This window comes from Apteryx rowi, unplaced genomic scaffold, assembly GCF_003343035.1.
Source record: "Apteryx rowi isolate R43461 unplaced genomic scaffold, aptRow1 scaffold_39, whole genome shotgun sequence".
Classification (NCBI taxonomy): Eukaryota; Metazoa; Chordata; class Aves; order Apterygiformes; family Apterygidae; genus Apteryx; species Apteryx rowi.
In genome coordinates this window covers 62,224-81,984 of record NW_020450418.1, presented here as the reverse complement: position 1 = coordinate 81,984, position 19,761 = coordinate 62,224, and the positions used below count along the sequence as shown (strand labels likewise).

At 36.7% G+C, this 19,761-nt stretch overlaps 1 protein-coding gene across 5 annotated transcripts; it reads left to right on the top strand.

Annotated features, from left to right (window-relative positions):
• Positions 1 to 144: 144 nt before the first annotated feature.
• On the top strand, positions 145 to 18,582 carry ACADM (acyl-CoA dehydrogenase medium chain). 5 transcript variants are annotated; one of them, XM_026074504.1, is made up of 12 exons: positions 145 to 432; positions 4,256 to 4,352; positions 5,191 to 5,288; positions 5,398 to 5,467; positions 7,724 to 7,824; positions 7,905 to 7,985; positions 9,643 to 9,773; positions 11,015 to 11,123; positions 11,980 to 12,120; positions 12,197 to 12,292; positions 13,005 to 13,253; positions 17,203 to 18,582. In XM_026074504.1, the coding sequence occupies exons 1-12, from the start codon at positions 346 to 348 to the stop codon at positions 17,272 to 17,274; spliced, it is 1,332 nt and encodes a 443-aa protein (XP_025930289.1). In that variant the 5' UTR covers positions 145 to 345; the 3' UTR covers positions 17,275 to 18,582. The 5 variants fall into 5 exon arrangements, with proteins under 5 accessions (XP_025930289.1, XP_025930290.1, XP_025930292.1 ...); XM_026074505.1 differs by lacking the exon at positions 145 to 432 and adding an exon at positions 886 to 975; XM_026074507.1 differs by lacking the exons at positions 145 to 432; positions 5,191 to 5,288 and adding an exon at positions 956 to 975.
• The last annotated feature ends 1,179 nt before the right edge of the window (positions 18,583 to 19,761 follow it).

Here is a 19,761-nt window from a genome sequence, read left to right as displayed (position 1 = left end):
GGCCCCCGGCGCTCGTTGCCGGCCGTAGCGCCCGCTCCTGACCGTCACGGCTTGGGGGCGGCGGGCTGCCCGCAGCCGCGGGCGGTGAAGCCGTGCGGCGCCGACCCCCCCCCCCGTGTTCCGCTCTTCCCTGTCGTAGCGCTTTAATCCACGAGTTCGTTGCCTGCGGCTGCGCGGCCCGGGGGGCCGTTCCCGTCTTTTAAAGTTTAGCCGAGTTGTTGCGCAGCCTTGGGTTCTCCGTGGGCCAAAGGGCATGCCAGGAGGAGCTCTGAAACACCCGTGGAGGTCCGAGCCCCTGCCTCTGACTTAAACAACGGAGGTGCCTGGGCTGAAGATGTCTGTTTTATGCAGTACATTTCCTTAAGCATACCTAGCTGTACTATCTGTGGTATTCTTTTTTATATGTGTGATAGTAAAAGATGTTTTCCTGAGGTACTAACACTCTCACATAAATTAAAAAGCAAGCTTCAAATTAGAAAATAAAAATGAGTCAAAACTCGGGTAGTACCTTGTTTACTATTCACACTGACCTTTTTCTGGTTTCCCTGTTTCCGGAGTCATTCATGGGTCAGAATTAGGTAAAAGTTGAAAGGCCCCAGTTGGAGCTTCCTGGCAGCAGCATTCCTGTGCCCCAGTGTCACAGCTTGGCCACCTGCCCAAACCGTTGCTGTGACGCTGTCATTTAGGGAAGAAGGCTCCATCCAAAGCCAGTTTTATAGATCATTTTATGGATCAAACATAATGTTTTAGGCAGGGGAAGCCAACAGACAGTTAATGCATACCATAGGACATTGGTGTTTCAGGTTCAGCCTCCTGATGTGTTACCCAGCTAACTCTTTTCAACAATTCTTTTCAGTTTTGTTTTTTTTTCAGGTGAGGGAGAATCAAGGTTAGTGACCTTAGCTTATTGTTGTGCTGTCCTTTTCTGTGATGTGCAGCTTTTTGAACAAATTCTGTAGTTCTTCTGGCTTTGAGGTAATCGAGACTCCTTCACTTCCATGTAAATTCTTGTCCTACCCTCTTTCTGACAGCAGATTATTCTGGTGTTATTCTTGCCACTTTCATGGGTCATATTTCTGATTGTGACAGAGCTTATGTAATAGTCCAACAAAAATGTGATATGAGTTGCTTTTGAGCACCACTAGCCATAAYTTATCCCTGAATCTAACTGTTCCACCTGAATCAAACACTTTAGAGAAGTTGACAGAATAGATGGATGATCACCCAAGTTCTTACATGATACAAACTGTGATCCTTTGTCACTTGATCACTTGTGCCACTTCTAGGTATGATTCCCGTCTGTCCAATTCATATTTCTATTTAGAGGAGGGGGAGAGAGGGAGCTGAGTTTTCAGAGTAACCTTCAGTGTTGACCTTGCACACTACTCCGGTACTAAATGCGTAATAAACATAAGCTCTATAGTAAAATTTGACTTTTTTTTTTCTTGTAGAGTATCACCTTTAGTGTTATTTTGAATTCAGTACTTTTTCTAGTTTAGACAAAACTGGTGGCAAAGCTATATGTGGCTGTATCAAGAGCTGCTCTTAAAAAAAAAAAAGTGATTACAATTATCTGGCTTTTTGTCATCCTCACCTCCATCTTTTTTCTCCCAGACATAATAAGCTATAAAAAATTCTGCAGTATCTGGGGCTTTCTAGATGTTTGTTGGTATTTTTTGTTTGTTTTGTTTTTCTGTTTAACAGTGGTAGCAGTAGTATAGAACTTAGATAAGAAAGCGAGATACCGTTTTGCAATCGTATCTTTTGATTTTTCTCTCTTCAGGGCAGAAAAATGAAATCGTTATTTTAACTCTTGTTTGTGCAGTGTTAAACTCTCTGTATCATTTTAATTGCACATGTGTTTAGTATGGTAAAAGTTTCATGGGGTTGGTGCTTGTGAAAGCTCCAAGTAAATTATGTATTCCCTACTGGAAAATACAATTCTGAACTAATAATAAACTCACTTAACAGTTCAGTATTCAAGTACGTGATAGCCTCCCCCATCTCCAAAGTCTAGCAGTGGTCTTTCTGCATTTCTTCACTTGTCAGGTTTATACTGTTTTCAGTATTCTCTGAAAATACTTTTTTCACACTGTTCATACCAGTTATTGCCTGCCTTCTCCATGCCTCTTGTAGTGACTTTGTAACCATCTTTGCACAGCATTCTTATTTTTAAAACCATAGTGATCTGCCACAATTTTATTTTGTAGCTACTCGTTGACTCTCGAGTTATGTATCTCTCTGTAATGCCCCCACTGTCTTCCAGAGTCTCCAATAAAATTCCTGTGATATTTTTGCACTATTATGATGAATCAAATTTTTTCATGTTAAAAATAAGTGATTGGTCTCATCACACTTTTTTCTAAATTTCAACATTAGAAAATCAAACCCAAGATTTTTCTTAGCATTTAGACTAATTTGTTTTCACACAATATCAATTTGGGTCATTCTGGAAATTTATCCAATTAAATATTTTTTCCCTTTTCTTGCCAAATATTTCAGAGATTCATAGCTATTAAAGGGAGGAAGGGACTAAACCAACCTTTTCAAATCAAATTCAGAAATAAGTTTTAGAGCAGAAATCTGGTGCTAGTTTTTGCACAGTATTAAGGCATTCTACAAATAGTTACAACAGTAAATGGGGGCACTAAGCCCTTAAAAAGAGCAAAGTAAGCACGTACAATGAAAAAGAGAATAAATCTGTGATCCGTATTAGGAAGAAAAATAAACTTCAGATATGCTGCATTCTGTTTGGAGTAGAATAATAATCATTAGCTATCTACGGCAAAGGGTTATAGAAGAAAGCAGACAAAAATATGTTTGATGAATATATGAGTCTAGAACATTATCATATCAAAATACACTGATACATATTGGTTAATTGGTAGACTGTTAAGATCTTGCTAAATTTGCATATAGGTAAACATGGATAAGTAGAATATTAAGTATTGGGCAAAAGAAAATCAGGTTTGATTAGTGTGTAGGTATAAATGAAATATATGCTTATGTGTATGTATACAAATGGACATATGTACTTTAAAGAAGATGCATTATAATTATGCTTAATTACAGAATCACAGGATGGTTGARGTTGGAAGGGAYCTCTGGAGATCATCTAGTCCAACCCCCCCTGCTCAAGCAGAGTCCCCTAAAGYATGTTACACAGGATCGTGTCCAGGCGGGTTTTGAATGTCTCCAGAGAAGGAGACTCCACAACCTCTCTGGGCAACCTGTTCCAGTGCTCTGTCACCCTCACAGTGAAAAAGTATTTCCTCATGTTCAGATGGAATTGTCTGTGTTTCAGTTTGTGCCTGTTGCCTCGCGTCCTGTCGCTGGGCACCACTGAAGAGAGTCTGGCTCCATCCTCTTGACACCCTCCCTTCAGATACTTGTACGCATTGATAAGATCCCCCCTCAGCCTTCTCTTCTCCAAGCTAAACAGGCCAAGCTCTCTCAGCCTTTCCTCATAAGAGAGATGCTCCAGTCCCCTAATYATCTTTGTAGCCCTTCGCTGCACTTGCTCCAGYAGTGCCACATCCCTCTTGTACTGGGGAGCCCAGAACTGGAYGCAGTACTCCAGATGTGGCCTCACCAGGGCTGAGTAGAGGGGAAGGGTCACCTTCCTCGACCTGCTGGCAACACTCTTCCTGATGCACCCCAGGAGACCATTGGCCTTCTTGGCCACAAGGGCACATTGCTGCCTCATGCTTAACTTGGTGTCCACCAGCACTCCCAGGTCCTTCTCCGCAGAGCTGCTTTCCAGCAGCTCAACCCCCAACCTGTACTGGTGCATGGGGTTATTCCTCCCTAGGTGCAGGACCCTGCACTTGCCTTTGTTGAACTTCATGAGGTTCCTCTCCRCCCACCTCTCCAGCCTGTCCAGGTCTCTCTGAATGGCAGCACAGCCCTCTGGGGTATCGGCCACTCCTCCCAGTTTTGTTAATTACCTTTAAATGATCAATTATGCAACACTTAGAAGTGGATACAGCAGTTCACTCATGCTTGATGTTGAAGTCTGGGATTCCATGTTGGTATGGCAGTTGGTTTGCTTGAGCACTACTTGCTACAGGAACAAAGCCTAACGTAGCCAAGAATCTATTTTTTTTAATCACTTGTAGATACTGTATAAACACTTGATGCAGTACTGTTTTTTAAAGAAGGATTCTACATTTAAAGGTTGCTGCAGTCAGTCTGGTAGCTTTTAGAGAATTGAGCTCTAAAGATCTTTACACCTCATGTTCTTTCTCTTTAACAGATGCTTCAAGTCACTGCAGGGCATGGATGGAGAACACATTCTAGTAAACCTGCTCAAAATTTACACAAAGACAAACCTGGAGCTGGCTTCAGCTTTGGTAAATATCACAGTTTTTGAAAGAAATATAGCARTTAAGGACATATTGCAGAGTCGGAAAAAATAACTATATTGCAGTTCAGTATGAATTTAGAATGGAGGTATTAATTCTAAACAGATTTTTATTCATATAAAAAATGTTTGAAAAACAAAACTACTTTTTCTTCCAGCTCAGAAAAGTCAAGTATGTGTGTAATATTTATAAGATTTTCTTCTTTTTTTAACTATTTTTTAACTGCTAAAGTTATCTTGCCTTTGAATAATTAACTCACATTGCTCTTTAAAATGTTAAAGTAACTGTATGTAGTCTTAGTTGAACAGGGTTGAAGAAGAACTTCTCTTTAAACTATTCTAATATTTTTACTATCAGTTCTGGGGCTTGTGAACCTATGCTGTGTATGTTATAAAGAAATTCATCCACATCTTGGCATATTATATGTGCAAAGCACATTTAGTGGAACAGCACCTAGATATTTGAAACTGAATAGCCAGAATCTTAGAATAAACATTTATCTGCCTCCTTCTCTTCCTCCATCCACAGCATTCTTCTTCCTTCTTTTTGTAATACATTTTAAGTTACACCATTCTTTTTACCCCATTTTCAGTATGTTGCAGATAGTTATTTCTGACAAAATTAAGTGCATTATAGGTGTTGGTGAAGGTTTTCTCCAGGGAGAAGGAGGAAGCTGAGCTTTGTTGGTTCTTGGAGAGGCCCAGGAAGTGGTGGTTTGGGTTGTCCTTGAAGGAACTGAGGCTTGTTTTCTCTTTTCTTTTAGTTCTTACAACTAGCAAAACTAAAGATAGTACAGAATTTGTGACTTTTTTTTTTTTTTTAATAGAGCTCACTGATGAACAGAAAGAGTTTCAAGCTACTGCTCGTAAATTTGCTAGGGAGGAAATTATTCCTGTCGCTGCACAATATGACAAAACCGGCGAGGTAAATCTACCATACAGTAGGGGAAAAATAGATATATATCTTAACCAGCACAAAAATTTAAAATGTTAACTGAGATAAATCAGAAGGTGACTTTCCCCTTATATTGCAGTATCCTCTTCCACTCATAAAACGGGCTTGGGAACTYGGTCTCATAAATTCACACATACCAGAAAGCTGTGGTAAGTAAATGTTCTTTTTAATCTATAAAATAAAACAAAGAAAAGGCATTATACAGGATTTGCATGTATAATTATGGATTCTGAATAAAATAAACAGTCGCATACTTGAATAATTTAAATTTAATCAGTAGGTAGGTTGACACATACAAGTGTTATTAGGTGTGGATGTAATCAGGAGACAAATTAGACGGATCAAGACTTATGAACAGATTCTCTACCATGATTACAACTTTCTAATGTTCCCCTGGTGTACTTGTGTCAGTTGATTAGGCAGAGAAATTAGAAGGTCATATTTTGATCTAGTCTCTGACATAGGCTAGAACAATTTAAGAGTTTATTCCAGGAGGACAGTTTTCCAGTTTAGATTATATGCAGTACAGAAGTGCTTTGGCTGTGCTTAGGTATATGCCTCATACTAACCATGGAAAAAAAAATAAATTATTTTTTTCTTGCGTTTATATTCCCTGAACAAGAAGTTGGGAAGGTTTCCATAGCAGACCCTTCTTTGGGGAGACTTATCAGAGGGTGTCTCGTATCAAAATTTAGCACAAGAGGTGAAGTAACAAAGAGAAAGAAGTGAGGGTCACATTTGTTCACCCATGAATTCTAGAGAAACTCAAGGCTGAAACAGCTGGGCAACTATGGTCTATAATCACTTGCTTAAATGAAAACCTACACGTGGCAAATCAGACACCATTGTTTAAAAACGTCTCCAAGGGAAATCTGGGAAAATACATTCCAGTAAGCCCGATATCATACCATGCAAATTAAGAACAAGTAAGATGAAGTATGTAATTAGAGGACACACAGATAAAAATTATATACTGGAAAAGGGCTTTTGTATAAGGAAGCTATGCCTCAAAAAACAATTGGAGTTCTCTGAAGTAGCTAATAAGTGTGAACAAGGGATGCCTGGTTCATAGAGTGCTTCAACTTTCAAAAGGAATTTGAAAAGTCATGTTTTCGCAGTGGAAGAATCAGCAGCAGAGTCTTGCTGGGTCTTATGCTATTTGGTATATCTATAAATAATCTAAAAGAGCAGGTCAATAGTGAGGTGGTTGAGTTTACTGATAATACTAAGTTATTCAGTGTAATAAAGATGAACTGGTGTAAAGAACTGCAGAAGGAGGTCATGAAATTGAGTGTTAAAACGGCAGATGAAATTCAAAGGAAAAGTGATTCTGTGAACACGTCAGCATAATGCTCAGAAGTGATCAATATTGTAAATTTAAGACCAGGAATTAAGAAGGGAATGAAGAAGAAAACAGAAGCCATAATTATGCTGCTGCATGAATCCAGATTGCACTTGCATCTTGAATTTATTATGCAGTCTGATCCTTCCATCTCAAAAGGGCATTGTGGAAATGGGAAAAGTTCCAAAAAGGGTGGCAAAGATGATAAAAGATGTAGAACAGCTCCTGTATGCAAAATGACTAAAAAGACTGCTACTTAACTTTGAAAAGAGATGACCAAGAGAAACATTGTCATGGAGAAGGTGAAAAGGGATTGACAGTTCACTGTCTCTTTCAGTACATTTAGAAGGTATCAAGTGAAGCCAGCACAGATGGCAGGTTCAAAATAAATGAAAAGATATGGTTCTACACACAGTACAGTTAATTTGTGAAAGTCATTGCCACTGGATGATGTTGATGCTAAAATTTTACATAGGTTCAAAAAGAGACTGGGCAAATGCACATAAGGAAAAAATCTGTCAAGGGTTATCCTAATGCAGATACCACTCTTGGCTGCGGAAGTCCTTTGAAGGATGGGGAAAATCTTTTGAGGAAACATAGCTGTATTGTTGCATATTGTTTATGTACTTTCTAAAGTGTTGGCCTCTGTCAGAAATAGGTTACTGGGATGGTTGTCTGACTAATATGGGCACTACTTTTCTTATTGCTAAGTGCTACGGTAGCTTAGGAACCCTTGTGGCCTTGTCTCTGCTCCCTAAGATCTCTTAGGGAAATTCTCAAATGTCAAGTAGTCAAAAAATTCTAGTGGTACATTCTTGCCATTTTGTGCAACTTGTCCTACATTAATCACGCAGTAACCCTGGAACTGTGAAATGTAATTTTTAAATCATCTGTTACTATTCTGACAAAACTTTATTTGAAAAGCTTGCATGGGAATGTCTAATCAAACACAGCGTGCAGTCAGATGTTTGTGGGAGAATATGTTTTTGATAATTAATCTGTGTAAATCACTAATATGTTCCCCTTTAAACTCATTTTAGTAAATGAAATATTTCAACTGTAGGTGGTCTTGGCCTCAGCAGTTTTGACGCATGCCTTATTACAGAAGAGTTAGCTTATGGATGCACAGGAGTCCAAACTGCCATTGAAGCAAATTCCCTAGGGGTAAGTTCCATCTTTTCTTATCCCCTTTGAGTCTGTGCACTTTAAAAAGACAGACTAATGGTCTAAATATTTTCTTTCAGCAAATGCCAGTAATCATTGCAGGAAATGACCAGCAGCAGAAAAAATATTTAGGAAGAATGACAGAGGAACCAATGATGTGTGTAAGTATAACTGCTACATTGTGGAATGTTCCTAAACTACACTAAGCCGTATTACTTTATTTTGAAGAAAACACTGACATCTAGTTACAACTTAGCCCATTTTGGTTTGYAAATAAATAGTGACATTTATTGAAAGTAATGGAATAGTTAGAAATGCATTCAATTAGGAAATAGAAGATATTACCTGGAAAACCGTCCTAAGTCATTTACAAAAATTAATACCTTTTATTTCCCTTTCAAGAGGAGAAGTAGGAGATTAAGAAAATACTAGGTTTATGTGAGCAGAAACTCTGATGGGAATTAAAATCTATTTCTGAATCTTAAATGTTATACAAGCACTACTTGTTACATAGAAAGAAGAAACGGTTCATGTCCAATGCATTAAAATCTGAACAACTAAGCCTCATAAAATGCCATTTTAGAAGAACACAGTAAACATAAAATGTTACTCTGTGCTCTTATTTCCAGATTTTAAAGATCCACAGCTTTCACATCGGAGTTTGTGAAGCATGAGGAAGTGAAGACTTATTAAGGGTTACAGAATGTTCTGTTCATCATGAAAAGCAGAAAATAGTTTTAGGCATTTTTATGGATTTATAATGAAAATTAACCCATATATATTTGGAGTCTTGCTCAGAGAGCTGTGGTATTTTTTCTGAGTTTGATAAGTACAAGAAATACATCTTCTTCAAGTACAATAAGTACATTAATAAGTAGAGCTTCACTATTTTCAGCCTTGTCTACACTTTGCAATTTAAGAAACACCATCATCACTGGTGTCCAGTTATCCCAATCTCATGCTACAAGTATTTTTCTATTATTTATATTAAGTTACTTTTGTTACAATGGATGCCTAGACAAAGTAAAGCAACTCCATTCTCCTAATATCTAGAATTGGTATACTCTATGTAGAAGCCAAAAGTCAAACTTATATGCAGGTCCTATTCTGCTGATTACTTTTACAAACAGTATTCCTAGTGAAAGACTTCAGTAGACCACGGGAATTAAAAGACTCCAGTCTCTGGCAACTGGAGAAAGGCAAATATACCTAACTTAAAAGAAGGCCAAAGGACAATCCATCCCAAGCTAACAGGCCAATAAGTCTCTCTTCAGTCCTTGGGAAAATCACTGCTTTGTGTAAGCTGATGGCTGAACACAGACTTCCAGTTGCTGTTAGCCTGGGATGGATTTAAATTAGCTGCTTCAAAGTGCGGTTGCGTTGTTTCCTTTTTCCTGTTTCCTTTTGTATGAACAGGCCCAGGCCTCATGCCTCACTGTAAAACAAAAATGTATTTTACAAATGTTTTTAAAAAGTTATAATGCAGCAAGAATACAAAGATAACATTAAACTTCAAAAAATTGGTCTTGCTGTGCACATCATTTGATACTTTGGTGTTACTTCAAAAAAATTACAGGCCTCCTTTTCATACTCCTCAATATTGCAGAGCAATTCATTTTAAACTTATCAAACTTACTTTTTCCTCTTTTTTTTTTGTCATAGCATCTTTTAACATACTTGCAAAGTTTTGTTTTTTACAGTGCAGTTCTTTTAAAACTTTTACAGATCGGTTTCATGCATGTAGTCTGTAAAAATCTATGGTGACATAAAAATGTAACTTTTATTTTATTCAAGATTTTGCATTTTATTTTCTTTTAGGCTTACTGTGTAACAGAGCCTGGAGCAGGCTCTGATGTGGCTGGTATAAAAACAAAGGCTGAGAAGAAAGGAGATGAGTATGTTATTAATGGCCAGAAGATGTGGATCACAAATGGCGGGAAAGCTAACTGGTGTGTGAGCTGTTAACTCATGTTACGTTTTCTGTTGTTCTGTTCTATGTTGTTTTTTTCCCCCCCCAAAGTTAAATACTAGTGTTTCTTTAAGATCTCTGTTAAAAAATCTGGAGGTTTATTATGTTTTATCACATTACACTATAACTTGTGACCAGTTTATTAGGACAAGGTATAAGAATGCAGTCTCAGTGCTGTACAAAGCCTTAAAAGGAAACCGACAGACGACAACTGTCCATTCAAAACTGCTTCTCAAATATTGTTGCTATCAAATGAAATTAATTCTGCCTTTTCTTCAACGGAGGACAGCAACAGTATGATTTAACTCACAAAGTACCCCAAGAGGCTCATATTACTAGTTACCTTCCTTTGTAGGTGTGATGATTGAGATCAGTTCCTTCTGATTCTGCTAGAAACATCTGTCATTTCTAGTGAAGCTAGAAACACTGTTGGATTGCGATATTACATTTTACTTTCTTAAGGGAAGACATTTTCCAACTGTCAAAGAATCCAGATATTACTGTGGCATCTATGGAGTGTGCTTTAAAGTACAGACCTCTTTCATCATGTCTCACATAATATCATGTTCATCTCCAATGTATAAATTCGTTTTAATTCAAGTGCAAGAACTTTACTGTATATATTGTATCCATAAATCTGCATTTTCTAGTTATTTACTTCCTTGTTCAATGCAGAACCATCAAAGAGAATCTAGCATCTATCTTTTGACATCACTGAACACCACAAATGTGATTTACTGCTGTTTAGTTTCTAACAGAATTACTTGTTTACAACTTACACTAGAAGAATAAAATTAAGATCTTCTTTGGGATTAGGTGATAACTTAAATTTTGCATGCAGGAATGTATTTCCTAAGCATTTATTTTTTATGTATGTGCTGTGAATTCATCTAATAGATTTTTTCTGTATTATTCCTGAAGCTGATAATATCATAAAGACTTACATAACAGTACGAGGACAGGAGGGACAATCATTGCATGTTGATCTAAAGTAATTTTATTAAAACTTGAATTTTGCAGTAAGAGCTGCACTGAAACTTCATCTCCTGGGCTCCCTCTCAGTTTATTTCTGGAAGAGGCAAGAAACAAGGGTTGCTAGCTTCTTCATGGAATTTATTATATGCTGGAAACGCACACTGAAACATTTAACCTGTTAGTTAAAAAGCGTCCGATTATTAATTGTGCAGACGAACTGAGGCCTTCTTCTTTGTTTTACACTAGGTATTTTTTGCTAGCTCGTACCAATCCAGATCCGAAAGCTCCTACAAACAAAGCCTTTACTGGATTCATTGTGGAAGCAGATAGCCCTGGAATCCAAATTGGAAGAAAGGTGAAGAGTGTATCTTTTATTTGACAGGCCAGGAATTATTATTCACTYCTAAACCAATAATGCAACAAATTGCCAATAAAGAAAAAAGACTATTATGCAACCGAACATTTAAATACGCTCACATGTAATGATCTTTTTGTTTTCAAAACAAACAGAAACTATTAATAAAACATACTTATAATTAGAACTCTATTAATTCAGAAAGGTAGTATTCAGAATATTCTAAAGATGACTTTGAACAGCTGCAAAAGAATCTTCGAGAACCATTTTATTGCCCAGTGCTGATAAATGAAAAATAGTGTGCCTTGAGAGGATGAGAAGCAAGGTGGACAACTTCAACTGTAAATACGTGCACAGTGAGCTTAATTTTAGCTATTGCTACTCAAGGAAGAGGCCTTGGAGACACTGTTGCTAGTTCTCTCAAAAAAATGCAATTTTTAGTAGTAGGCAAAAGCTGACATTGAACATTAGTAAAGGAATATGAAAACCTGAAAAGCTCATTTATTTATCTGCCTATAGTACAACGATATTTTACTTCTGCCTGCATTTTAGGTTTCTCACTTTCTTCTCTCCCATCTCAAAGGATATAATTGAACTAGAGAAAAATAACAAGGGTGATTACAGCTACAGAATGGATTTCATATAAGAATAAAGTAAACTCAGCTTAGACAAATCGAAGGCATGTGGGTCTGTAAATGCAAAACTAGTATTTGTCATGTATATGGTTGTTTTTAGATGAAACAGAAGTGTTTGGGGAAAAATGCTTACCTTATGCTTTGAGTTGACTGAAGGATGAAAACATGTTGTACCTTGGAAGAATCCAATTTAGTTACACTTCTGTAAACTCCCTTTTCAGGAAATTAATATGGGTCAGCGTTGCTCAGATACAAGAGGTATTGTCTTTGAAGATGTGAGAGTCCCAAAGGAAAATGTATTAATAGCTGAGGGAGCTGGCTTTAAAATTGCAATGGGAGCTTTTGATAAGACCAGACCTCCTGTAAGTATCAGAAGTATCTTGCTTATAAAATGTAATAGGAATTTCTGATTTTTACTCTGTGCTGTATTTAATTCAGGTAGCAGCTGGTGCTGTTGGTTTAGCACAAAGAGCACTGGATGAAGCTACTAAATATGCTTTGGAGAGAAAAACCTTTGGGAAAACAATTGTTGAAGTAAGTTAAATATACATATATACATATATGTGTGTATATATAGAGAGAGCTATGTTTTCACACAAGATGTACTACTATTGAATTTTCAAGATTGTTCCTTGATTTTTAGGACACGTGTGAACTATTTTATTTCTTTGCCATTGCTTGGGTTTTCAAATAGGTGAGCATCATATAAATGCAACTAGCTATGCAGTAACTCCAGGAATTCTTCTTTAACTTATTGATGATGATGATAATACTAATAATAACACAAGGAAAAATACCCTGCAAAAACCTGAAAGTCCTGTACTTATCATGACATATTTAAGTTCTTCAGTATTGATGAACTGGGATTTTCAGGGAAGGAAAAGCTGATCCCATCTTTCTGCTTGAGGTATGTGAAAGAGATGCACAGTATTAATACCAATACACTGCTTCCAATTTTGAAGAAATACGAATAAACAGCAAGCTATAATATAGACCTCATGAACAGTAAAGCTCAACTTTGTAATTCAAATCTCAGTCCTTGTGAATAAATGGATTTTAGAATCTAAAACTTTAAAGTCTAATTCAACATATGGATATGAGAGCCTGGCCCATATTCTGCAGAAGTCCTCTAGCAGAATTTATTGATGTTGCTGATGTGATCACTGTATTAAGAAAACTATATTCCTCTTGGATGTCATATATTTTAAGCAGGCAATATTAACCTGGTTTATTTCATCATTCATAGCACCAAGCAGTGTCTTTCATGCTTGCTGAAATGGCAATGAAAGTGGAACTAGCTAGGATGGCTTACCAAAGAGCTGCATGGGAGGTTGATGCTGGTCACAAGAATACCTACTATGCTTCCATTGCAAAGGCATTTGCTGGTGACATTGCAAACCAAGTAGCTACAGATGCAGTACAGATTTTTGGAGGAAATGGATTTAATAGTGAATATCCTGTAGAAAAACTAATGAGAGATGCTAAAATCTACCAGGTAAGTAAAAGAAAGAAAGTGATCTTTAAAGTAATACCTAAATTGTGCGTAAAATAAGCTAATTTTAAATCATGATGTACACATATAAAAATGTTTTTAGGATGAAAGCAATAATCATTCAATTTAAAGATTTCCCCCCAATATCTAGTCCAAATAATGGTTGTTGCAAATTACATCCTTTTACTTGTCATATCCAGCTGTATACCAGAACAACTGATTGCCCTTGGTAATGCCTATGTTTTATGTGCTTCTCACATCCCTCTTAGCAGTCTCTTCCAGAATAAACTAAAGCCATTTCCTTACCTTTTTCCTCATAAGTCATGTGTTTTTTTTTCTGTTTCCAATCTTTTATCCTTTGTTGCTGTGCTCTATACCTTCTTTTTGAAACTTTAATATGGCAAGCTGGGCAGAATACTTCAGTTGAGATATCACCAGSATAGAGTATTGAGGAAAAATTATCTTGCATATCTTGCATTAACAGACATGTGACAGAAGTATGACACAACCCAGAGTGATTAGCCTTTTTTTTTTCTTTTTAACACAAAACATACTCATATTTACTCATGTTTAGCCCATAGTCACACGTAATCCCCAGATCTTTTTCTGTAGTATTATTGCCAAGACATTATTCCACATCACAGTTCTTCTTTTGTATACAGTATGCTAGTTCTTTATTCAACAAGAACATTTTAATTATGTTCAGCAGAACCAGTAATCTTTTTACCTTCTCTCACCCCTTTCTGACATTTAAAGTGACTAGGTAAAACATATCAAAACAGATGATATCAAGAAATGCATGTGGACCATGATCTGTAAGATCAGTTAGGTACAATAGCTGTTGCTCTTAAGATTTTAGGTAGTTAACATTTCTCTTGCAGCTGGCTTTAAAATGAATGCTATTATTCTAACTAGTCAATAATTTATTTTTCTCAATTTAAGGGAAAAAAGACTACTGTTTTGGAATTAAAGGTTCTAGTATAAAGTACTAACTGAAGTCCTGCAAGTAAAGAAATGGATGAGTAATTGAATTTTATTATGATTGGGCTTTTTTCCTGTCAAGTACCATGTTTTTTAGAGGAAGATGGTGTGAAAGTCGAGATTTATTTTACAGGATCCCATTCAGTTGTTTAGATCTTACATTACATTGATCTATCATGGATGCCAGGCTAGGTAGATATTTTGCTTATTGTTCAGATTAATCAGATTTTGTATTTATTTTTTGTTTTCCCCTCCCCTTTGTCCCCAAAAGAATACAGGAAAAGGCTTTTGTCTTTACAGTTACGTCTTCATTTGAACTAATAAGCGTTTGGGGCAGTTCAGTTTATTCATGACTTGTTAGCATATGGGAAAATATGTATCTATAGTACTTGGCTCTGAAATTCAGTTCCTGATGTTTTTCTTGAGAGTATTTCCTCCTGATTCTTCTCCATCCAATGAAGTGCCTAGCATTAACTTCCAGAAATGGAAGTTTTCAGCTGCAGCTATTACAGAATGCTTTTGTATTGAAATTATTTTATCCTGTAGAAAAAATACAACTCTGATACATTTACAATTAATACCTAAACATGATTTTATTTTTTTTAAGGTTGATGAGATTACATCTGAAAAAAAACCACAACATAAACAATCCAAAAATACTAATTTAAGAGGCTAGATCATTCTCTGTGACTGGCTGCCTTACCATATACTGGTACCCTACAGAAGCACCATGTCAGCTTTTTATGTTAAAGAGAATGTGGTTAGCCAAACCCTATGAATGCTCTCTATTAGCTGGCAGTGGACTTGAGGAGCTGTTATAATGTGCGTTGGACGTACCTTTTTGCTGAACCAGGACCTGACTTAAGGGAAGAAGAGTGAGCTGTGGCTTTGCATATTTCAACTTACGCTGTGAGCAACAGCTGTAGTTTGAGGCACAGTACATACTTCACTCGTCATATATTTCTCTTCCCTGAATAGATATATATACTAGTATCTCTGCTGAGAGAAGAAAGCGGAGTTCTGCAGTTCTGCTCTAATTATGGACATTGATCTCTTGCTCATTGTTTTAGTAGGATTCCAATTACCTGCACTGTTCAATATAACCACAGCCCTGTATTTCTATTCCTCACCTTTTCTGGAAGTCTGAAGAAAAAGAAAAGGGAACTACTGCACACTCTCACTCTTATCTTTAAATGTCTAATTGTTTTTTAAAATACATTATTCCTATAAAATATAAAACAAATACTCCAGCCCTAAAGGAATCTTTGCTAGTCCATAGTTTTACCAATTTAGTCTGATTCACAGTGCATGCCTCTTGATTACTTCTTGCACTTCACTGTTTGCTTTACTATATTACTGCCTGATTCTAGATGATATATGCTTTAGGCTATACATTTCATCTACAAAAACTCTGTTTTCCATCTGTTCTTTTCTTCCATATATTTGATCTCTCTCAATATGACACAGTTCTACTACCGTGTTTCCTGGTAAAATTCTTAGATGTCCTCTGCTCTCAGTTTGTTTCTGGTTACAAAGCTAGGCTACCGTGATAGAAACTCTAATTTAATTTCCTTTCTCAAACTTGGAAAACTACCCTTTTTTTTTGGTCAGTGATTCTTCAAACTATTTCCATGGGGTTTTAAACTAACACCTTTCTAGCGATTACCTAACAAAATTTTGAGTTTCGATCTCTTTACATTTGTTCCATGGCTGTCCTCATTAGCAAGTAATTTAGTGCAATAGGAGCAGATCAGTAGATTGTAGGAATATGTGCGTAGGCCCCTGCAAATACACTATATGCAGTTTGGGGAGGTTTAGTTCATTGTAGGTCTGTTTGGTCCCCTGGACTGAATGTCCACACTACACATGTAATTTCAGCTGTGGGCTGGGACCCTTATGTCTTCATTAGGATTTGGAGAGTATTTAGTGTGTATAGAGCAGAGCTTCCAGTTCAGTTTGCTCTGAAAGGCACCTGGAATGCACACAACAAAATCTGCTCTATGAACTGGATAGATATGGGGTAAGTAGCAACAGTTGGAGAATTTACTTTGAGAATGAACCAATTTCCTTTAACCAAGAAGCTTATGTGACCACAGTTTACAGCACCTTTCATTTCAACAAGTTTTGTAAAGTATGAAGATAATCTTGGGAAGATTATGCCTATTTTATGATTGGAGAAACTGAATTTGCATGAATTTTATCAACTTGCCAAACCAAGTTTTGGCGGAACTGTGAATTCAAGCACTTTAACCCCTAATCTAATGCTGCCTCTGCCCTCAGATTACCATGCAGTAACCCTAGAGCATACGTATACCTGAGAGCATATGGAGATCAAGGCCCTTCTGCGTTACAGCTTCATATACGCTCTGCTGTGTGTCTTTGACTTTGCTGTCAGCAAGCCAAATAGAACAGAGGGATGATGCAGAATGTTTCTAGAAAAAAATGCAAGAGTGACAGATTAAAAAAGAATAATAGGAATACAATATTGGAGAGAGTATTAGTTAACAAGAACTAATAGGAATAAATAGACGAAAGGGAGCATTTGGTACGACCTTGAAAGGCTAGTCAGAGAAAATACAACACTTTCAGCACAAGTCACCTCCTCCCCTCCTCCCATTGTTTTAAAACCTACTTTGTCAAGCCTAGATTATGTATTTTCCTCCTCACATAAGATGTTTCTCCCCATCCTTCTTCATCCACTATGCCTGTTTGTTTTCCTAGGAACTTCATTGAGTTTAGATGAGAGCATCTGAGAGGACATGACTATCTCTCAATATGTTGTATGTGATTTATTTCATTTAGCCCACTGTAATTACTCTGTCACATTGTAATTTTTTTTCAGTTTTCTCTGTCTTTCTGCATAGCCTAATCCACATTGGATTAACCCTATGAAGGTTTAAAAAGTGTAGAAAGATTTGTTAAAAGCTTTTAAAAAATGATCAGCTAACATTATTGCAATTCTACATTGCAGATTTACGAGGGAACTGCTCAGATTCAAAGGATGATCATAGCTCGTGAACATGTTGGCAAATTTAAGGTTTAAAGAAAGGTATAGTGTGTCTGGTGCTGCTGTTGCATTCTATGTTCTCAGAAGAAGAGGATTTTAATCCATTTCTCAATGCAATTAAAAAGGTGTGGAAAAAACCTTTTCCTTCAAAATCTTATTATTTTGTACATTATTAAGCACTGCTTTAGTACCCCCCACTCCCTCACTCCATTCCCAACAAAGTTGGTATTTTCCAAACATGTCTGAATTCCAAAGTGATTATTTGTCTCTTGTCTTTCCCCACTTAGGCTTTTTCATTCAAGTCTTTGGCTTTCAGTGGGGGAAGAGGTAAAAACCTTCCCTGTAAAATTTACATTAAAAAAGTGAACAGAATTCAGAAATATTTTTATTGTCTGTGAAGCCATTACACATGTAACAAGTAATTTGATTTTAGGAACTTCTGTATTATTTATAATGATACAGATTTGCTCCTACTGAGATAAATTATAGCTTTATCATTGGATTTCAGATGGATATCAATTTAATAAATCTCAGGGACACGATTACTTTAAAAAGCTATTCTGATTCTTCCAAGGATCACATATTGCAGCATATTGTGTCCAGGTCATCGCGTGTTATAATGAATATGCTAACACCGTAGTTTTGTAGGTTTTAGAAACTCCTATCTTTTAAATGTCAACATGAACACCTATTAACTTCTGGACCATTCAAAAACAAATACATATTCCCATAAAGTACAACACAGATCATTGTTATTTTTCTCAAACAGTGGCAGAATTACTATTTGTGGATTGTCTGCATATTACATGCTTCCATGAGTCAATATGAACAAAAGCTAGTTTTTGTTTTCAAAAGATACAGCATAATAGGGCTTCTTTTCAGTGACTTACCATTTTATTCACCTGAGTCCAGCACTGACGGAAATTTTCATTCAATGCTTTTATCTCTGTGCCTCAGAGAAATCTGTTATATTTATGAAGAAAATGCTTATTTTCTTGTGCCTTAAGTAAGACTTCTGTATGGATGAACGCTAAGGACAGTTTTTTCCAAAACACAGTTATGTACTTTTGTCATGGTAGGAAAAAAAGAAATATGGTCATTCAATTTTAAACACATTTTCATTTTAGCTGAGCTCATGTGAAATAACCTCTAGGAAACTATGCCATATATTCGAGTATAACAACTCTGTTCTAAACTTGTCTGTTACCTCAAAAGTTCTAATATGAAAAGGGCAAGAATTGAGAATATCACAACACAATGTTTTTCACTTTAAAATTAGGTGATCAAAAGTTATTCTTGGCAATCACTGCTGAATTGTAATAAAAACCTATTTTAAAACAGAAAGATGTGGTTGTTTTTATTCATTTTGCTTGTGACATCATTTCAATTGTATTTCAGGTAATATCAATATCTGGAATATGTTAATAGTTACACTGCAGTTCCTACTAGGGTACTGTCCATACCAGAAACTACTGTTGGAACTGGGCATTTTAATTTAAAACAGCAGCTGAAGAGCCTTTCTAGTTCAACATTGTTCCAGTAAGAACAGAATATCAGCTAGAGAGAATGTAACCTCTTACTTGCTTAAGCAAGTGGAGTAGTGTAGATGTTCAATTAGGCTGATTCACTTCAATTAAAAATGTGTAGCTTTTCCTTAAGAATGATTTACGTATGTTGTTTATTCCAAATCCAATATATTTAAACTTATTATTCCTTTCCATTGGTATATACTTAAGTAAATTTGCAGCAAAAACAGCTGAGAACAATTTCTGTGAGATATTTTAACTTGGATAGATCATTCTGCTGTCAGAATGCCCATTTCCTGGACAAATTAATTTGCAATTTCACACCAAAATGTCATTGTTTCACTGTGGTCTCCTTCATCCATCATCTTAATTTAGTGCAGGATGGTACAACTAATGTTATCARGTGCGAGTTTTGCATTGCTTATTTCTCAGGTAGGCCATCTGGGAAATTAGTATGTTGTTCAATAACATAATTCTTTAAATAAACTGTTTAATCATGTAAATTGCCATCTTATTTACCTGCAGGCAGATCAATAATGCAACATCCTGGATTAGGATTTGCGACATCCTGGATAGGGATTTCAAAGGAAGACCTCGTTTTTGACCGCTCTGTGCAAATCAGCATTATTGCATGATATAAATCGTGTTCCAGCGTGGTAGGGTTCTGTCCCCCACTTGTGCAAGAGGTAAATGATGATGATTAATAGCATAATCATCAGTTTTAATTAGGGGGCAAAGGTTTTTCTTTTTGAAAGCAAGGAGGACAGTTATCTTTAGCTGTTCTACAGCTAAATTCTTGGACCTGCTTTTTCATAGAACTGAGGTGACAGAAGGAAACTGAGGCTATTTTTGTCTTCTTGCTTATTGCGAAGCAAGAAAGCGCACAATTAGCATACTTTAAATTTACTCCCTCCGTTGTTTCAAGACGACCTTTGCCCGCGGCAAGCCTGAGCGTCCTCCCGCACACGGGGCTTACGGGCCGCCCTTCCCGCGGGCA